Consider the following 19,310-nt stretch of genomic DNA (forward strand, 5'->3'; position numbering starts at 1 on the left):
AAAGGATATATGTGTCAGAGGCGGAGGGAACGAGAAGAAGTGGGAGACCAAATTGGAGGTGGAAAGATGGAGCGAAAAAGATTTTGAGCGATCGGGGCCTGAACATGCAGGAGAGTGAAAGGCGTGCAAGGAATAGAGTGAATTGGAACGATGTGGTATACCGGGGTCAACGTGCTGTCAATGGATTGAACCAGGGCATGTGAAGTGTCTGGGGTAAACCATGGAAAGTTCTGTGGGGCCTGGATGTGGAAAGGGAGCTGTGGTTTCGGTGCATTATTACATGACAGCTAGAGACTGAATGTGAACAAATGGGGCCTTTGTTGTCTTTTCCTAGCGCTACCTCGCACACATGAGGGGGGAGGGGGGGTTGTTATTCCATGTGTGGCGAGGTGGCATTGGGAATAAATAAAGGCAGACAATATGAATTATGTACATGTGTTTATATGTATATGTCTGTGTGTGTATATATATGTGTACATTGAGATGTATAGGTATGTATATGTGCGTGTGTGGACGTGTATGTATATACATGTGTATGTGGGTGGGTTGGGCCATTTCTTTCGTCTGTTTCCTTGTGCTACCTCGCTAACGCGGGAGACAGCGACAAAGCAAAATAAATAAATTAAATAAATAAATAAAAAAAAACTTAAAATCTAAAGAAAACCTTACCTTCTTACGCTGTTCTTCTGCCTTTCCAATTTCTACCTTTGAGTCAGTACAGTCTTCTCCCTTTGAATAATCCATTGCTAATAAGTCATATTTGCCAGGTACTTTTTCAAAGGCATCACGCTCATACCACTGATTCTTTGTTTTATCACTGAACCTGAGGCATCAAAAAACAATAACCTTAATCATGACTGCTATAGAAATCCAAGCAGCTACTTAAAAAACATATAAAACATCATGTAACAACAAGGTAAGCACTAAAACCCCAGTAAAAGCAATCACATCTCTTGCCATAAGTCTTTTTTACTTGTTTGCCATCTTGAGCATTAGCAAGGTAGTGCCAGGAACAAAGAAAAGGCCTCATTCATTCACACCCATCTCTACCTGTAATGTGTAATGCACTGAAAGCACAGCCCCCTCTCCAGAAGCAGGACCCACAGACTTTCCTTCAGTTTCCCATATCCACCTCACAAGCTCTATAATATGTATCAAATTTTGATATTCACAGGATTAGCTCCTGTTTTCTTATAAAGTTATGCCAATGAAATGATCGAGTGTAGTCCTTGTGTTCCTTTCCCTCAAGTTTGTTTATATGGACTTTTGAAGTCTCACAAACATTAATTTCAGCTAGCATTTTTTTTATACAAACTGAGAATTTTCATAATCTGCTTTTTACCTCTAAAAAGAAAAAGTTCTCATTAAGACATTTGACTCACTAATGCAATTTTTCAATGTAAGCTCCAAATTCCAGCTTTCCATTAATGATACCCCCTTGTCTTAAATCGTCTTTTCCTTTTCTATTTCCCTACTAAACCCTTGGAAAGCATTACCACTACATTTGTTGGCAATTCCATGCTTCACCTGTTCATAATTTTCTTCAACAAATTTCAGTTAGTTCTATGCTGCCATTAATAAATTTTACTAAAACATTCTTCCACTTTCTTTGTCTCCTTCTGATCCTATCATTCTAATGATTCTAGCAGCACCTGCAAAATACTTTACTTTCTTTTACCACAATCTGTGTCTGACACCATCATGATAAAAATCAATCACGATACATCATATCCCTGGGGTAGGGGAGGATGACTTCTACCTCCATACTCCCTACATATCACTGAAGGCAACTAAAGGAGATGAGAGCAGGGACTGAAAACCCTTCCCTTCTTGCATTTCAATTTCTAAACAACAAACCAGCAGAGGGAGCCAGGGAAGGAGTGCTTATCCTCCTCAAAGGCTCAGACTGGAGTGTCTAAATGTGTGGGGATGTAACCAAGTATGTTTGAGGAAAGAAACTACCAGGATGGTCTGGCTCTGAGTGAAACAAAGTTCAAGGGTAAGAGGATGTGCTGAAATAGTTTGAACATATAAAGAAAATAAGTCAAGAAAATGTTGAAATAAAAGATATACGTCAGAAGTGGAGGGAATAAGGAGAAAAGGGAGACCAAATTATTGCTGGAAGGATGGATTGAAAAAGATTTTGAACAATCAGGGCCTGAATATGCAGGAGGGCAAAAGGTGTGCAAGGGATAGCATAAACTGGAATGATGTGCTATGCTGGAGTCGATGTGCTGTGAATGGACTGAACCAGTGCATGTAAAGCCTCTGGGATAAACCGTGGAAAGGTCCGTGGTGCCTGGTTGTGGACAGGGAGCTGTGGTTTCAGTGCAACACATATGACAGCTAGAGAATGAATGTGAACATATGTGGCCTTTCTTTGCTGGCACTACCTCGCTATCAAGTATGAGAAAAAAATCATAACTTGTTGCATACCTAAAATATCTTCCTCAATCATAATTCTCTCTGACACAATTCTGAAATGTTAAAACCTCCTAGTTTAACTCTCTTTCAGTTTACTTTGTGTACAAATAAGAAGAGAGGAGAATGAACATTGATCTGCTGCAGGGGTGTGAGGTCACCATGGCTGTTTTAATTTATTTTTGAATGGTGTGGTAAGGGAGGTAAACACAAGAGTCTTGGAGAGAGGGGTAACTATGCTGTCTGCTGGGAATGAGAGGGCCTGGGAAGGGAATCAGTTGCTATTTGCTACTGATATACCACTGGTGGCAGATTCAAGTGAGAAACTGCAAAAGTTGGTAACTGAGTTTGGAAAAGTGTGTGAAAGGAGGAGGCTAGTAATAAATGTGAATAAAAGCACAGTTATTAAGATTAGCAGAATTGAGGGGGAGGTTAGTTGGTCGAGAGTTACTTGAGAAAAATTGGAGGAAGTGAAGCATTTTACATACCTAGGAGTGGACATGGCAGTAAATGGAGCCATGGAAACAGAAGTAGGTCATAGGGTAGGTGAGGGGGTAAAGGTTCTGAGAGCACCAATGTGTGGAAAGGGAGATCATTATTTGGAAGAGCAAAAATGGGTATTGTACTTTAGCCCCAACAATATCATATGGATGTGAAGTATGGGCTATAGATGAGGGTGTTCAGAGCAGGATGGATGTGTTGGAAATGAAATTTTTGATGACAATATGTGGCATGAGGTGGTTTGACTAAGTAAGTGATAAAAGGATAAGACAGAAGTGTGGTTGAGAGAGAGCTGAGAGAGCAGGAGAGGGTATGCTCAAATGGTTTGGACATATTCATCAGAAGCGGAGGGATCCAGGAAAAGGGGAAAACAAAATTAGAGATGGAAGAATCGAGTGAAAAAACCCTGAGACATTAGTGCCTGAGTATGCAGGGTGTGTGTGTGTGTGTGTGTGTGTGTGTGTGTGTGAAAGGTGAACATGGGATGGAGTGAACTGGAACAAAGTTGTATATAGGGCTGATGTGCTGTCAATGGACCAAACCAGGGCACACAAAGTGGCTGGGAAAGGTCTATGGGATCTAGTTGTGGAAAGGGAGCTGTGCTTTTAGTGCATTACAAATGACAAGTAAAGAATGGATGTGAGCATCTGTTCCTGGTGCTTCCTCATCAATGCCTGAAATAGTGAGCAAGTATGAAAGAAAGAAAAAAGTTTAATTTATCTAATGCCTGACAAAAGTCAAGAAAGCTTAATTATGTGACAAAGCAAGAGGTAAAAGTTCACATGAGAAAAAGCTTCTCGAATGATAATGTTCCTAAACTCATTAGTGGTTTATTTTTCTTTCTAACTGTATGTACACATCATTCCTTACACTGAGGAAACCTTAGGCAAAACTACAAATCTACATTAAAGACAGTTGCAATGACAATTTCAACACATATGTATCTCCTATCAGTCAGAGAGGAGCCCTATTTCCAACTCCAAGTCTGGAGGATAAATACTTTTTTGATAAAAATAAGATGACACAAAACATAGAGACTTCAAAGATGCATGTATTACCACTCAAAGTTCACAAATCTAAGTATCTAAGAAAAGATAATGAAACTACATGATAATCCACATAAAACATAACCTAATAAATATACATACTTCTTGGTGAATATACTTTTAGCCTTTGTAATATCACTTCCACAGGGATGAAGAGCATTTTGTCCACTGGCTCCAACACGACCCCAGCGCATCCATACAGAGTAAGAGTTACTATGATCATCCTTCAGCAACTGTATCAGGTAGTACTTGTTGTTGTTGAACTGGATATTTGTCTGAAAAAAAAAAAGTCATTATCAAAACATGGGTGAAAGTTTACATCAGAAAAGACAAGTTTTCTTAAGTATCAAGAGGTTCAGCATATCAGCACTGCCTATCCATTTTCCTTAAACAGGCTATACAGAGTGGGGATCATTACCACAAATATAGGTTTCCCTACTCAAGATGATCCCAATGGGGATGAAGCCCTTCTTGTTTCTTCCTTTCTCATTTGCCTCTTTATCCCCAGTACAATCACTAGGAATATTATGTAAAAAAGTCATCCACCTCAGATCACTTGTGTTTTTACTTTTATTGGTCTGAAATGACTCCTGAGTGAACCTACTTATGTTTTCTATTAGCAGATGGCAGCACAAGCACTTGTTTACAATACCTAACAGACAAAAGCCAGCCCTCTCGCAAAGTACCAATTTTAGCCCCTTGCTAATCTGTTTCTATACTATGCTATCTAACATATCATTCAGTGACAAAAACAGCAAGTGATAATTATGGAAATACTGAAGAATCTATTGCTCATACCAGCAGAGATGAATTTCTGCCTGATGAGATGAGCTTTGACTCTAACAATGATTCCACATATGCTAGATCATGGACTAGTAAAGCCCTCCTCATCACTTCTACTTCAAGTTGTTTCATTTCTTTATTTGCAAGCTGTTGACACATCCTTTCTATCATTCTTTCTACATCACTGAAGACTGTTTCCTATGGGAACTCCCATCAAGGGAGTGGACAAGGAAAGTCTTCACTTATTCCTGTCCCTACATGCCTCCCTCACATGAACTATTCCATGCATTCTTTCACCATTTACATATGAATTAAACAGTTTCTTTATTTGAAAACCAAACGTCAGTACAAGTTCACATTCTCTATACTGTACCTTTATACTAAGTGAGATACCTCAGAAAAATAACAATAGCCTTTTTAAATATGTTTCACTTCTAAATCAATAATATTTCTGTGATGATAATTCGTTATGTTAGCTAGTGATAAACATTTCAAAACTATGATAGAAAAATTCGTTTTTGGATAACAATTTGAAAACTAAATCACACAGGTATGAGGTTAACAATCAATCTATATATATATATATATATATAGAGGTAGTGAAAGCTATGCGAAAGATGAAAGCCGGCAAGGCAGCAGGTTTGGATGGTATTGCAGTGGAATTTATTAAAAAAGGGGGTGACTGTATTGTGGACTGGTTGGTAAGGTTATTTAATGTATGTATGACTCATGGTGAGGTGCCTGAGGATTGGCGGAATGCGTGCATAGTGCCATTGTACAAAGGCAAAGGGGATAAGAGTGAGTGCTCAAATTACAGAGGTATAAGTTTGTTGAGTATTCCTGGTAAATTATATGGGAGGGTATTGATTGAGAGGGTGAAGGCATGTACAGAGCATCAGATCGGGGAAGAGCAGTGTGGTTTCAGAAGTGGTAGAGGATGTGTGGATCAGGTGTTTGCTTTGAAGAATGTATGTGAGAAATACTTAGAAAAGCAAATGGATTTGTATGTAGCATTTATGGATCTGGAGAAGGCATATGATAGAGTTGATAGAGATGCTCTGTGGAAGGTATTAAGAATATATGGTGTGGGAGGAAAGTTGTTAGAAGCAGTGAAAAGTTTTTATCGAGGATGTAAGGCATGTGTACGTGTAGGAAGAGAGGAAAGTGATTGGTTCTCAGTGAATGTAGGTTTGCGGCAGGGGTGTGTGATGTCTCCATGGTTGTTTAATTTGTTTATGGATGGGGTTGTTAGGGAGGTAAATGCAAGAGTTTTGGAAAGAGGGGCAAGTATGAAGTCTGTTGGGGATGAGAGAGCTTGGGAAGTGAGTCAGTTGTTGTTCGCTGATGATACAGCGCTGGTGGCTGATTCATGTGAGAAACTGCAGAAGCTGGTGACTGAGTTTGGTAAAGTGTGTGGAAGAAGAAAGTTAAGAGTAAATGTGAATAAGAGCAAGGTTATTAGGTACAGTAGGGTTGAGGGTCAAGTCAATTGGGAGATGAGTTTGAATGGAGAAAAACTGGAGGAAGTGAAGTGTTTTAGATATCTGGGAGTGGATCTGGCAGCGGATGGAACCATAGAAGCGGAAGTGGATCATAGGGTGGGGGAGGGGGCGAAAATTCTGGGGGCCTTGAAGAATGTGTGGAAGTCGAGAACATTATCTCGGAAAGCAAAAATGGGTATGTTTGAAGGAATAGTGGTTCCAACAATGTTGTATGGTTGCGAGGCGTGGGCTATGGATAGAGTTGTGCGCAGGAGGATGGATGTGCTGGAAATGAGATGTTTGAGGACAATGTGTGGTGTGAGGTGGTTTGATCGAGTGAGTAGCGTAAGGGTAAGAGAGATGTGTGGAAATAAAAAGAGCGTGGTTGAGAGAGCAGAAGAGGGTGTTTTGAAGTGGTTTGGGCACATGGAGAGAATGAGTGAGGAAAGATTGACCAAGAGGATATATGTGTCGGAGGTGGAGGGAACGAGGAGAAGAGGGAGACCAAATTGGAGGTGGAAAGATGGAGTGAAAAAGATTTTGTGTGATCGGGGCCTGAACATGCAGGAGGGTGAAAGGAGGGCAAGGAATAGAGTGAATTGGAGCGATGTGGTATACCGGGGTTGACGTGCTGTCAGTGGATTGAATCAAGGCATGTGAAGCGTTAAACCATGGAAAGCTGTGTAGGTATGTATATTTGCGTGTGTGGACGTATGTATATACATGTGTATGGGGGGGGTTGGGCCATATCCTTCTACTGTTTCCTTGCGCTACCTCGCAAACGCGGGAGACAGCAACAAAGTATAATAAATAAAAATGAAAATATATATATATATATATATATATATATATATATATATATATATATATATTTTTTGCTTTGTCGCTGTCTCCCGCGTTTGCGAGGTAGCGCAAGGAAACAGACGAAAGAAATGGCCCAACCCACCCCCATACACATGTATATACATACGTCCACACACGCAAATATACATACCTACACAGCTTTCCATGGTTTACCCCAGACGCTTCACATGCCTTGATTCAATCCACTGACAGCACGTCAGCCCCGGTATACCACATCGATCCAATTCACTCTATTCTTTGCCCTCCTTTCACCCTCCTGCATGTTTAGGCCCCGATCACACAAAATCTTTTTCACTCAATCTTTCCACCTCCAATTTGGTCTCCCTCTTCTCCTCGTTCCCTCCACCTCCGACACATATATCCTCTTGGTCAATCTTTCCTCACTCATTCTCTCCATGTGCCCAAACCATTTCAAAACACCCTCTTCTGCTCTCTCAACCACGCTCTTTTTATTTCCACACATCTCTCTTACCCTTACGTTACTTACACGATCAAACCACCTCACACCACACATTGTCCTCAAACATCTCATTTCCAGCACATCCATCCTCCTGCGCACAACTCTATCCATAGTCCACGCCTCGCAACCATACAACATTGTTGGAACCACTATTCCTTCAAACATACCCATTTTTGCTTTCCGAGATAATGTTCTCGACTTCCACACATTCTTCAAGGCTCCCAGAATTTTCGCCCCCTCCCCCACCCAATGATCCACTTCCGCTTCCATGGTTCCATCCGCTGCCAGATCCACTCCCAGATATCTAAAACACTTCACTTCCTCCAGTTTTTCTCCATTCAAACTCACCTCCCAATTGACTTGACCCTCAACCCTACTGTACCTAATAACCTAATAATATATATATATATATATATATATATATCTTATGCCTGTTTTAACTGGAACTCCCTCAAAGGGATGGCTATGGCAATAGCCTCCATAACTAATGAACTCTAGTGCTGTATATTAGCCTTTAGTGCCTCACACTTAACAGGCCACTGGCAGAGGGCAACTCTAGCGCAGTGTTTGCAGAGGCTCCTACCTAATGTTTCTACTGACTACTTGTACCTAATGTTCCTCCCTAAATGTTCCCATTTAATACTTCTATCCACTTTTCCTAACATTCTTTACACAGTCGCTCATCACCAGGGCCAGATTTAAACCTTGGGGGGGCCTGGAGCACTTCAGGTTTGGTGGGCCCTCTTACACTGATATTAAAATACACGGCAAATCACCAAATTTACAGATCAGTCACTTTCTTGCATGTCAGCAGAAGAGACAAGTTATACATAGATATATAGAAACACTACAATAGCTACAAAAAGTCTTTCTTTCATGGGTCATTGTGGTTCTCAGATAATTATTTATCAGTGCCAATTTGCTGAATGATCTTTCTCCAGAACAACTCGTAACTATCATGCTCAAATATATTCTAAAAGCTACATTAACACTTGAAAAGGTATCAGCAAGCCCTTCATAATGGAGTAAAACCCTGGTGAGATGGAGAGCCAAGACCTCAGCTTGGCAAAGGCTGCAAACTAGACAATTTCCTCTATGAACACATTACCAAAATCACAGGGGAAAGCAGTGATAAATTTCTCAGCTTCAGTTCTTATCTCCGTACCAGGTAAACCACATAAGTTGACTATGACTGAACCTGTCATACACTGATTAGTATGCTACCCTATGTTCTTTTAAGGCAGCAGACAATTGATATAAAATGACACTGAAAGTTCCACATCTGAATTTTCTCCTGAGGAAAGAACAACTTCCTCTGAGATTGATGTTGGATTCACATCATAACATTCACTTCTCTTTCTTAGTCTGCTTGTATTTACTTTGTAGTCTCTGTTGCTACAGAAGCTCCAGGCATCCGGTTCCAACTCTTCATACCTATCCCGAAGTGATTCCAGAAACTTTTCCAGAGAATCAATTAGATCCACCACTATCTTCAGGTCAACTTCAACTCCTTGAAAAGCTTAATTTGTGCTGTTGAGCCATATAAGAATCTTGGCCATCAGAGCTGTTTCAAGACAGTCCATTTTGTCTGCCAATGTCTGAGCTTCATGTCTTGCTTCAGATATTTGCTCAAGTCACTTTCAATATCTCTGAGGACATTTTGAATGCAGATGTATCCATCTAAAAGGGTTTCAGTAGCATCCGCTCTTGCTGATCAATGAGTATCTGACAGGGACTTCACAGTTAGTCCTCTTTCATTTCCTTCCAAAGATTTCCATCAGATTTGTCTATCTATGTGCTGACACAGAAAAAAAGGTGTATGACCTTTGTTTGTTTTTTTTTTTTTCCGCTGTCTCTCGCGTTTGCAAGGTAGCGCAAGGAAACAGACGAAAGAAATGGCCCAACCCACCCCCATACATATGTATATACATACGTCCACACACGCAAATATACATACCTACACAGCTTTCCATGGTTTACCCCTGACGCTTCACATGCCCTGATTCAATCCACTGACAGCATGTCAACCCCGGTATACCACATCGATCCAATGCACTCTATTCCTTGCCCTCCTTTCACCCTCCTGCATGTTCAGGCCCCGATCACACAAAATCTTTTTCACTCCATCTTTCCACCTCCAATTTGGTCTCCCACTTCTCCTCGTTCCCTCCACCTCCGACACATATATCCTCTTGGTCAATCTTTCCTCACTCATTCTCTCCATGTGCCCAAACCATTTCAAAACACCCTCTTCTGCTCTCTCAATCACGCTCTTTTTATTTCCTTTGTATGAGGCCAAAATAACTAACAGCTTTGACACAGCATGAGGCAGCAATCTGTCCAATAAGATTCAATAAGTGAGCAGCACAGGGATTGAAAACTGCTAATGGGTTCACATTCTTCAGTCTGGTTTGCATTCCTGTGTAGTGACTGAACATATTGCTGGCACTGTCAGAGGACTGCCCTCTGCAGTCTTCAAAACTGACATATTTTTTTCTAGAAATTCTAAAAGAGCTGTATCCAGTTATTCAGCCTTGCGAGAGCCAGTCTGCAGGAAAGTTAAAAACCTTTCTACCGGCTTCCCAGAAACAACATTTAGCACAATGACAGTTAGCTGGTCAACATGAGCCAGGTCTGAAGTTGAATCTACAAAAACTAAGTACTTGCAGTTTTAAGTTCTGCCATAATATAGTTCTTAACATATTTTGCCATCATCAGAACAATTTCTTTGTAGAAGGTTGGTTATAAGTATGACTGCTTACCAATTCCGGGATTGCCAAATTCTTTAAGGTGACTCATCAGAATTGGGTCAAACTGTGCAATAAGTTCCAAAAAATTCCCATTATGCTTGGATCCCATGATCTCTTCCCTACCCTTAATTGCCAGGCCTCTCAGCTAGAAAGATTGTTATGGCCACATGGCACAATACCTCAGTCCAGTATTTCTTGTCTTCCTGCACTTTTTTTCCAACTCCATCACCATGAGAAGATCCCTACATCGAAGACTGAACTTCAGCACAGAATCTTTGTGGCCTAGGGTTTGTTCAATGAGTTTTCATTTTTGATCAAAAGGACCCATGCTTTTCTCTGACAAGAAACCACATGGCTGGGTGTGGATCACATGATGGTGCTTCACTATCCATGCCTAAAGCATTCGTAGGATGTGATAATCCATCACCTTCAATATCTTGATGTGATATCTTACTCTTATTCTCTGATGTACTTGGGAGTATGGGTTGTTCCTCAGAAGGGACATCTGGTATTGGTTCTTTAATCATATGCATCTATGTTTTCGACTTTTGAACCAGAGTAAAATTCTATGTCATAGTGTCTTTGCCAAAGCAGCAGCAATTTCTTCCACTCTTTCCTTTGGAAGCCTTTCCCTTCTAAGCCCCAGGCAGCTGAATTTCCCATGGCATACTAGGTCTTCTGTGTGAGACTGTAAACTGAAAAGAAGCAAAAAGAAAATAGATTCAAAAATAAAAGAAACTAGTTTATTCAAGAACTGAGAGCTTAAAATATTTATCTTTAATTTAAAAAAATATTTCTTATTTTAACCTTTTTATGACTGCAGTGGAACACTTTGTGACAAAACGTTGTGAACTAAGACTGCTAAAAATTGAAAAAAAAAGTAAGCATTTACAATCTAACTACTCTGTGGCAGCTTGCAATCTTTCACTGATCACAAAAATTGCTGTCATGCAGGTACCAACATATCCCTATGCTTTTATAAAGATGTGGCTGCTTCTTGTCATGGTGACAGTCTGCAGCTGCCCCTTTTTCTTTTTTAGGGCAGCTACAGACTGCCCCTCTAAATATCATATTTTTGAAATTTGTGCATCTCAGAGGATTCCAAAGAAATTTTGAAAACACTTATGGAAGCATCTCAAGATACATACAGGTGTCAAGAACGTTCGTGCAAAGTTTTATGCTTATACAAGCCATGGAACATGTTTTACTGAAAGCAGTCAAATGCGTAAAAGAGATCAGTCTGCACACCACAGCTGCTAGTCAAAAAAATCTCTTGCAAGAAGCTATCTGATAGGGTAGCATGCAATGACTTACCCCTGCCAGATGAAAGGCAGAGCAGATTTTCATCTTTTTATTCACTACTCAGAGCAACAAGAATAGAAAACCTTGAAGTAAGCCAGTGTGAACGAAGTTTCACCACAGTGCAGCAAAACACTATACAAAGCGAGTGAACAAAAGTTTCACAGCAGGGGGTATAACACAAGTCAGTCCCATGGGTCAAGCACTGTCCCATAAATCTTTTCTCTTTTTCAGCTGTACACAAGGCTGCTTAACCTTTGCTTGACCTTCATTACATCTTAGGAATATCCTGCTTTGATGGAACAGTTGGCCAAAGTTAAGACAAGACCCTGACTCAATAAACTAATCTTTTAATTATCACATTTTTGTATGGAGGAGGCTTCCCTCTGGCAGGGAGGCCCAGGGCAATTACCCTTTTTGCCCCCTTATAAACCCGGCACTGCTCATAACTCTTTAGAGCAGAGCTGAAGCTTACTAAAGCTGCTTTTCTTCAACTCATGCTCTATAAAAATTGACAGCATTTTCTCCTCCATACATGTATTCACCCAGGCTGTAATCAAGCCATAGTACTGATGCTTCCTCACTAGCATCAGAGCATCCTCATATTTCTAGCTTCATTTCTAAGGTTAGAGATATCCTTTTTCATTAATCTGCTAGTTTCAGAGTAGAAGATGTTAGATGTTTGAATGCCATACTAGCAAACACAATGAGTTGCAGAAAAATCACATTAGCAGGTATGCCCAAATTACACAAGGGGCACAGATCCGAACAAAACAGTAGTAACTTTAAGACTGATCCGCTGGCAGGAACATAGAGTGCTCCACCCACGACCCAAGCTTAGTCCACCCGCCAAATCTCACTACACTGACAACTGTCTGTTTTCCTGGCACTACCTTGTTGAAGCAATGGACAGTGATGCCATTTTTTGAGGGTTGGGGTGGCGCCAGGAATGGATGAAGGCAAGCAATTATGACTATGTACATGTGTTTACATGTATATGTCTTTGTATATGTATGTATTTGTGTATATGTTGATATGTATATATGAGCGTGTATGGACATTATGTATATATATGTGAATACGAGTGGATGGGCCATTCTTCGTCTGTTTCCTGGCACTACCACAGTGACACAGGAAACAGCGATTAAGTATAATATTATAATAAAATATTCCATGCATGTATATATATGTCTATACATATAAATTATCATTAGTGAAAGAGAAGAGAGAGGCATTTGGACAATTTTTGCAAGGAAAAAATGCAACTGAGTGGGAGATGTATAAAAGAAAGAGACAGGAGGTCAAGAGAAAGGTGCAAGAGGTGAAAAAGTGGGCAAATGAGAGTTGGGGTGAGAGAGTATCATTAAATTTTAGGGAGAATAAAAAGATGTTCTGGAAGGAGGTAAATAAAGTGCGTAAGACAAGGGAGCAAATGGGAACTTCAGTGAAGGGCGCAAATGGGGAGGTGATAACAAGTAGTGGTGATGTGGGAAGGAGATGGAGTGAGTATTTTGAAGGTTTGTTGAATGTGTTTGAGGATAGAGTGGCAGATATAGGGTGTTTTGGTCGAGGTGGTGTGCAAAGTGAGAGGGTTAGGGAAAATGATTTGGTAAACAGGGAAGAGGTAGTAAAAGCTTTGTGGAAGATGAGCCAGCAAGGCAGCAGGTTTGGATGGCATTGCAGTGGAATTTATTAAAAAAGGGGGTGACTGTATTATTGACTGGTTGGTAAGGTTATCTAATGTACGTATGACTCATGATGAGGTGCCTGAGGATTGGCGGAATGCGTGCATAGTGCCATTGTACAAAGGCAAAGGGGATAAGAGTGAGTGCTCAAATTACAGAGGTATAAGTTTGTTGAGTATTCCTGGTAAATTATATGGGAGGGTATTGATTGAGAGGGTGAAGGCATGTACAGAGCATCAGATTGGGGAAGAGCAGTGTGGTTTCAGAAGTGGTAGAGGATGTGTGGATCAGGTGTTTGCTTTGAAGAATGTATGTGAGAAATACTTAGAAAAGCAAATGGATTTGTATGTAGCATTTATGGATCTGGAGAACGCATATGATAGAGTTGACAGAGATGCTCTGTGGAAGGTATTAAGAATATATGGTGTGGGAGGCAAGTTGTTAGAAGCAGTGAAGAGATTTTTATCGAGGATGTAAGGCATGTGTGCGTGTAGGAAGAGAGGAAAGCGATTGGTTCTCAGTGAATGTAGGTTTGCGGCAGGGGTGTGTGATGTCTCCATGGTTGTTTAATTTGTTTATGGATGGGGTTGTTAGGGAGGTGAATGCAAGAGTTTTGGAAAGAGGGGCAAGTATGAAGTCTGTTGGGGATGAGAGAGCTTGGGAAGTGAGTCAGTTGTTGTTCGCTGATGATACAGCGCTGGTGGCTGATTCATGTGAGAAACTGCAGAAGCTGGTGACTGAGTTTGGTAAAGTGTGTGAAAGAAGAAAGTTAAGAGTAAATGTGAATAAGAGCAAGGTTATTAGGTACAGTAGGGTTGAGGGTCAAGTCAATTGGGAGGTGAGTTTGAATGGAGAAAAACTGGAGGAAGTTTTTTAGGAAGTGTTTTAGATATCTGGGAGTGGATCTGGCAGCGGATGGAACCATGGAAGCGGAAGTGGATCATAGGGTGGGGGAGGGGGCGAAAATTCTGGGAGCCTTGAAGAATGTGTGGAAGTCGAGAACATTATCTCGGAAAGCAAAAATGGGTATGTTTGAAGGAATAGTGGTTCCAACAATGTTGTATGGTTGCGAGGCGTGGACTATGGATAGAGTTGTGCGCAGGAGGATGGATGTGCTGGAAATGAGATGTTTGAGGACAATGTGTGGTGTGAGGTGGTTTGATCGAGTAAGTAACGTAAGGGTAAGAGAGATGTGTGGAAATAAAAAGAGCGTGGTTGAGAGAGCAGAAGAGGGTGTTTTGAAATGGTTTGGTCACATGGAGAGAATGAGTGAGGAAAGATTGACCAAGAGGATATATGTGTCGGAGGTGGAGGGAACGAGGAGAAGAGGGAGACCAAATTGGAGGTGGAAAGATGGAGTGAAAAAGATTTTGTGTGATCGGGGCCTGAACATGCAGGAGGGTGAAAGGAGGGCAAAGAATAGAGTGAATTGGAGCGATGTGGTATAACGGGGTTGACGTGCTGTCAGTGGATTGAATCAAGGCATGTGTATGGGGGTGGGTTTGGCCATTTCTTTCGTCTGTTTCCTTGCGCTACCTCGCAAACGCGGGAGACAGCGACAAAGCAAAAAAAAAAATATATATATATATATATGTGTGTGTGGAACCATGGAAGCGGAAGTGAATCATAGGGTGGGGGAGGGGGCAAAAATTCTGGGAGCCTTGAAGAATGTGTGGAAGTCGAGAACATTATCTCGGAAAGCAAAAATGGGTATGTTTGAAGGAATAGTGGTTCCAACAATGTTGTATGGTTGCGAGGCGTGGGCTATGGATAGAGTTGTGCGCAGGAGGGTGGATGTGCTTGAAATGAGATGTTTGAAGACAATGTGTGGTGTGAGGTGGTTTGATCGAGTAAGTAATGTAAGGGTAAGAGAGATGTTTGGAAATAAAAAGAGCGTGGCTGAGAGAGCAGAAGAGGGTGTTTTGAAATGGTTTGGTCACATGGAGAGAATGAGTGAGGAAAGATTGACCAAGAGGATATATGTGTCGGAGGTGGAGGGAACAAGGAGAAGAGGGAGACCAAATTGGAGGTGGAAAGATGGAGTGAAAAAGATTTTGTGTGATCGGGGCCTGAACATGCAGGAGGGTGAAAGGAGGGCAAGGAATAGAGTGAATTGGAGCGATGTGGTATACCGGGGTTCACGTGTTGTCAGTGGATTGAATCAAGGCATGTGAAGCGTCTGGGGTAAACCATGGAAAGCTGTGTAGGTATGTATATTTGCGTGTGTGGACGTATGTATATACATGTGTATGGGGGTGGGTTGGGCCATTTCTTTCGTCTGTTTCCTTGCGCTACCTCGCAAACGCGGGAGACAGCGGCAAAAATGGGTATGTTTGAAGGAATAGTGGTTCCAACAATGTTGTATGGTTGCGAGGCGTGGGCTATGGATAGAGTTGTGCGCAGGAGTATGGATGTGCTGGAAATGAGACGTTTGAGGACAATGTGTGGTGTGAGGTGGTTTGATCGAGTGAGTAACGTAAGGGTAAGAGAGATGTGTGGAAATAAAAAGAGCGTGGTTGTGAGAGCAGAAGAGGGTGTTTTGAAGTAGTTTGGGCACATGGAGAGGATGAGTGAGGAAAAATTGACCAAGAGGATATATGTGTCGGAGGTGGAGGGAGCAAGGAGAAGAGGGAGACCAAATTGGAGGTGGAAATATGGAGTGAAAAAGATTTTGTGTGATCGGGGCCTGAACATGCAGGAGGGTGAAAGGAGGGCAAGGAATAGAGTGAATTGGAGCGATGTGGTATACCGGGGTTGACGTGCTGTCAGTGGATTGAATCAAGGCATGTGAAGCGTCTGGGGTAAACCATGGAAAGCTGTGTAGGTATGTATATTTGCGTAAGTGGACGTATGTATATACATGTGTATGGGGGTGGGTTGGGCCATTTCTTTCGTCTGTTTCCTTGCGCTACCTCGCAAACGCGGGAGACAGCGGCAAAAATGGGTATGTTTGAAGGAATAGTGGTTCCAACAATGTTGTATGGTTGCGAGGCGTGGGCTATGGATAGAGTTGTGCGCAGGAGTATGGATGTGCTGGAAATGAGATGTTTGAGGACAATGTGTGGTGTGAGGTGGTTTGATCGAGTGAGTAACGTAAGGGTAAGAGAGATGTGTGGAAATAAAAAGAGCGTGGTTGTGAGAGCAGAAGAGGGTGTTTTGAAGTGGTTTGGGCACATGGAGAGGATGAGTGAGGAAAGATTGACCAAGAGGATATATGTGTCGGAGGTGGAGGGAGCAAGGAGAAGAGGGAGACCAAATTGGAGGTGGAAAGATGGAGTGAAAAAGATTTTGTGTGATCGGGGCCTGAACATGCAGGAGGGTGAAAGGAGGGCAAGGAATAGAGTGAATTGGAGCGATGTGGTATACCGGGGTTGACGTGCTGTCAGTGGATTGAATCAAGGCATGTGAAGCGTCTGGGGTAAACCATGGAAAGCTGTGTAGGTATGTATATTTGCGTGTGTGGACGTATGTATATACATGTGTATGGGGGGGGTTGGGCCATTTCTTTCGTCTGTTTCCTTGCGCTACCTCGCAAACGCGGGAGACAGCGACAAAGTATAAAAAAAAAAAAAAAAAAAAATATATATATATATATATATATATATATATATATATATATATATATATCTTTCTTTCAAACTATTCGCCATTTCCCGCATTAGCGAGGTAGCGTTAAGAACAGAGGCCTGGGCCTTTGAGGGAATACCCTCACCTGGCCCAATTCTCTGTTCCTTCTTTTGGAAAATTAAAAAAAACGAGAGGGGAGGATTTCCAGCCCCCCGCTCCCTCCCCTTTTAGTCGCCTTCTACGACACGCAGGGAATACGTGGGAAGTATTCTTTCTCCCCTATCCCCTATATATCCCTATATATATATATATATATATATATATATATATATATATATATATATATATATATATATTATCCCTGGGGATAGGGGAGAAAGAGTACTTCCCACGTATTCCCTGCGTGTCGTAGAAGGCGACTAAAAGGGAAGGGAGCGGGTGGCTGGAAATCCTCCCCTCTCGTTTTTTTTTTTTTTTTTTCCCCCCCAAAGAGGGAACAGAGAAGGGGGCCAGATGAGGATATTCCCTCAAAGGCCAAGTCCTCTGTTCTTAGCGCTACCTCGCTAATGCGGGAAATGGCGAATGGTATGAAAGAAAGAAAGAATATATATATATATATATATATATATATATATATATATATATATATATATATATATATATATATATATATATATCCCTATATATATATATATATATATATATATATATATATATATATCCCTATATATATATATATATATATATATATATATATATATATATATATGCTTGATTGCTGCTTCCCATGTTAACAAGGCAGCACCAAGAAATGAAGAAGGCAACTGTTTGTAGAGTCATAAACATCATTAAGCAATCTTCAGTTTTCCTGTATAATGAACAAAAAGAAAGTCTACAAATTACAGCTAAGCCTCAAATACTCCACATTTTACCTAAATCTTCCATACACCAAGTTTCAGCCCCTTAACAATATGACTCCCCACTACATATGTCACATCATGCCAATCCAACACACACATCTAACCCCCCTAACTGATTTGGCCCCAGTACCCCCACAGTCTTCTTTATTCCATCCTGCCATTTTCTGCTCACACTCCCCCTTCTGCTTACTTGTTCCACTTCTGATGCATGGATCATCCCTGTTAGTCTCTCTTCATTCATCCACTCTATCTGTCTGTACTATTTCCATCTGCTCAATCAGACTGCAGCACACTTCTTTCTTACATCATTTTTTGCATGAACAACTTGCTTAATGCTACATGTTGTCCATTTGCATTTGATTCCAGCAAGTACTCATTCAAACATTCCTTTATATTCAACTAATTTCTTTGTAGCACAACATAAATACACCATGTATAAGTAATAATCATCTGCTAAACAAAAAACTGCACGAATCTAGTTTTTATGTATACAAGTAAAACAAATAAAGCCAACCCAATGTTCAGAGAACATCTATTAATGTAAACTAAACGTGTAATCCTTCTGCTCTTCTTATTTACAAGTTGCCATTAATATTACTACCTCAATAACACATTACAAATCAAGTTACCTGGTTAAGCATGCAGTCCCATATATCGTCATCTTCTTCGAAGACATGGGACTGCTTTGCTATTGGACAAAGGGCATCTACTGGTGCTCGCCCTTTCATCACTACTACCCTATCAACACCTGTTGACACAAAGCATTCATAAGCTATACCCAAATATTTGACCCTGCAATCACAGACATTTACATAATTAAATGCATGAAAAACACATATCAATGTACAAAAACTTCAGACAGTATGTATCAATCTCTTTAATTCATTTACTTATCTTAAAACCTTGTTACATTCATTTTACTTATTCATCCATCATACTTGATCGCCATTTCTGCATCAGCAAGGCAGCACCAGGAAACAGATGAAGAAACACCCATCCACTCATATATATGTATCAACATATACATACACAGACATTTATTTATATTCATCTATTATACTTTGTCGCTGTCTCCCGCGTTAGCGAGGCAGCACAAGGAAACAGACAAAAGAATGGCCCAACCCACCCACATATACATGTATATACATACACATCCACACATGCACATATACATACCTATACATTTCAATGTATACACATGTACATAATACATACTTGCTGCTTTTTTCATTCCCGTCGCCACCCCACCACATATGAAATGACAACCCCCTCCCCTGCAAGCGCGTGAGGTAGCGCTAAGAAAAGACAACAAAGGCCACATTCGTTCACACTCAGTCTCCAGCTATCATGTATAATGCACCAAAACTACAGCTCCCTTTCCACATCCAGGCCCCACAGAACTTTCCATGGTTTACCCCAGACGCTTCACATGCCTTGCTTCAATCCACTGACAGCACGTCCACCCTTGTATACCACATCATTCCAATTCACTCTATTCCTTAAATGCCTTTTACCCTCCTGCATGTTCAGGCC

The 19,310-nt window shown here is 41.0% G+C and overlaps 1 protein-coding gene across 1 annotated transcript in view; it reads right to left on the minus strand.

Moving 5' to 3' along the window:
* LOC139765068 (poly [ADP-ribose] polymerase 2-like) overlaps nt 1-18,563 on the minus strand; it is a 47,462-nt gene extending 28,899 nt beyond the window's left edge. The window contains exons 1-3 of the mRNA XM_071692185.1: nt 18,407-18,563; nt 4,071-4,243; nt 670-823 (exon numbers count right to left, since the gene is read on the minus strand). Of these exons, the coding sequence (XP_071548286.1) occupies nt 670-823; nt 4,071-4,243; nt 18,407-18,505 (426 nt within the window). The 5' untranslated portion in view covers nt 18,506-18,563. The remainder of the gene's footprint in view (nt 1-669; nt 824-4,070; nt 4,244-18,406) is intronic.
* Nucleotides 18,564-19,310: the final 747 nt, after the last annotated feature.

This window comes from Panulirus ornatus, chromosome 52, assembly GCF_036320965.1.
Source record: "Panulirus ornatus isolate Po-2019 chromosome 52, ASM3632096v1, whole genome shotgun sequence".
Lineage (NCBI taxonomy): Eukaryota > Metazoa > Arthropoda > Malacostraca > Decapoda > Palinuridae > Panulirus > Panulirus ornatus.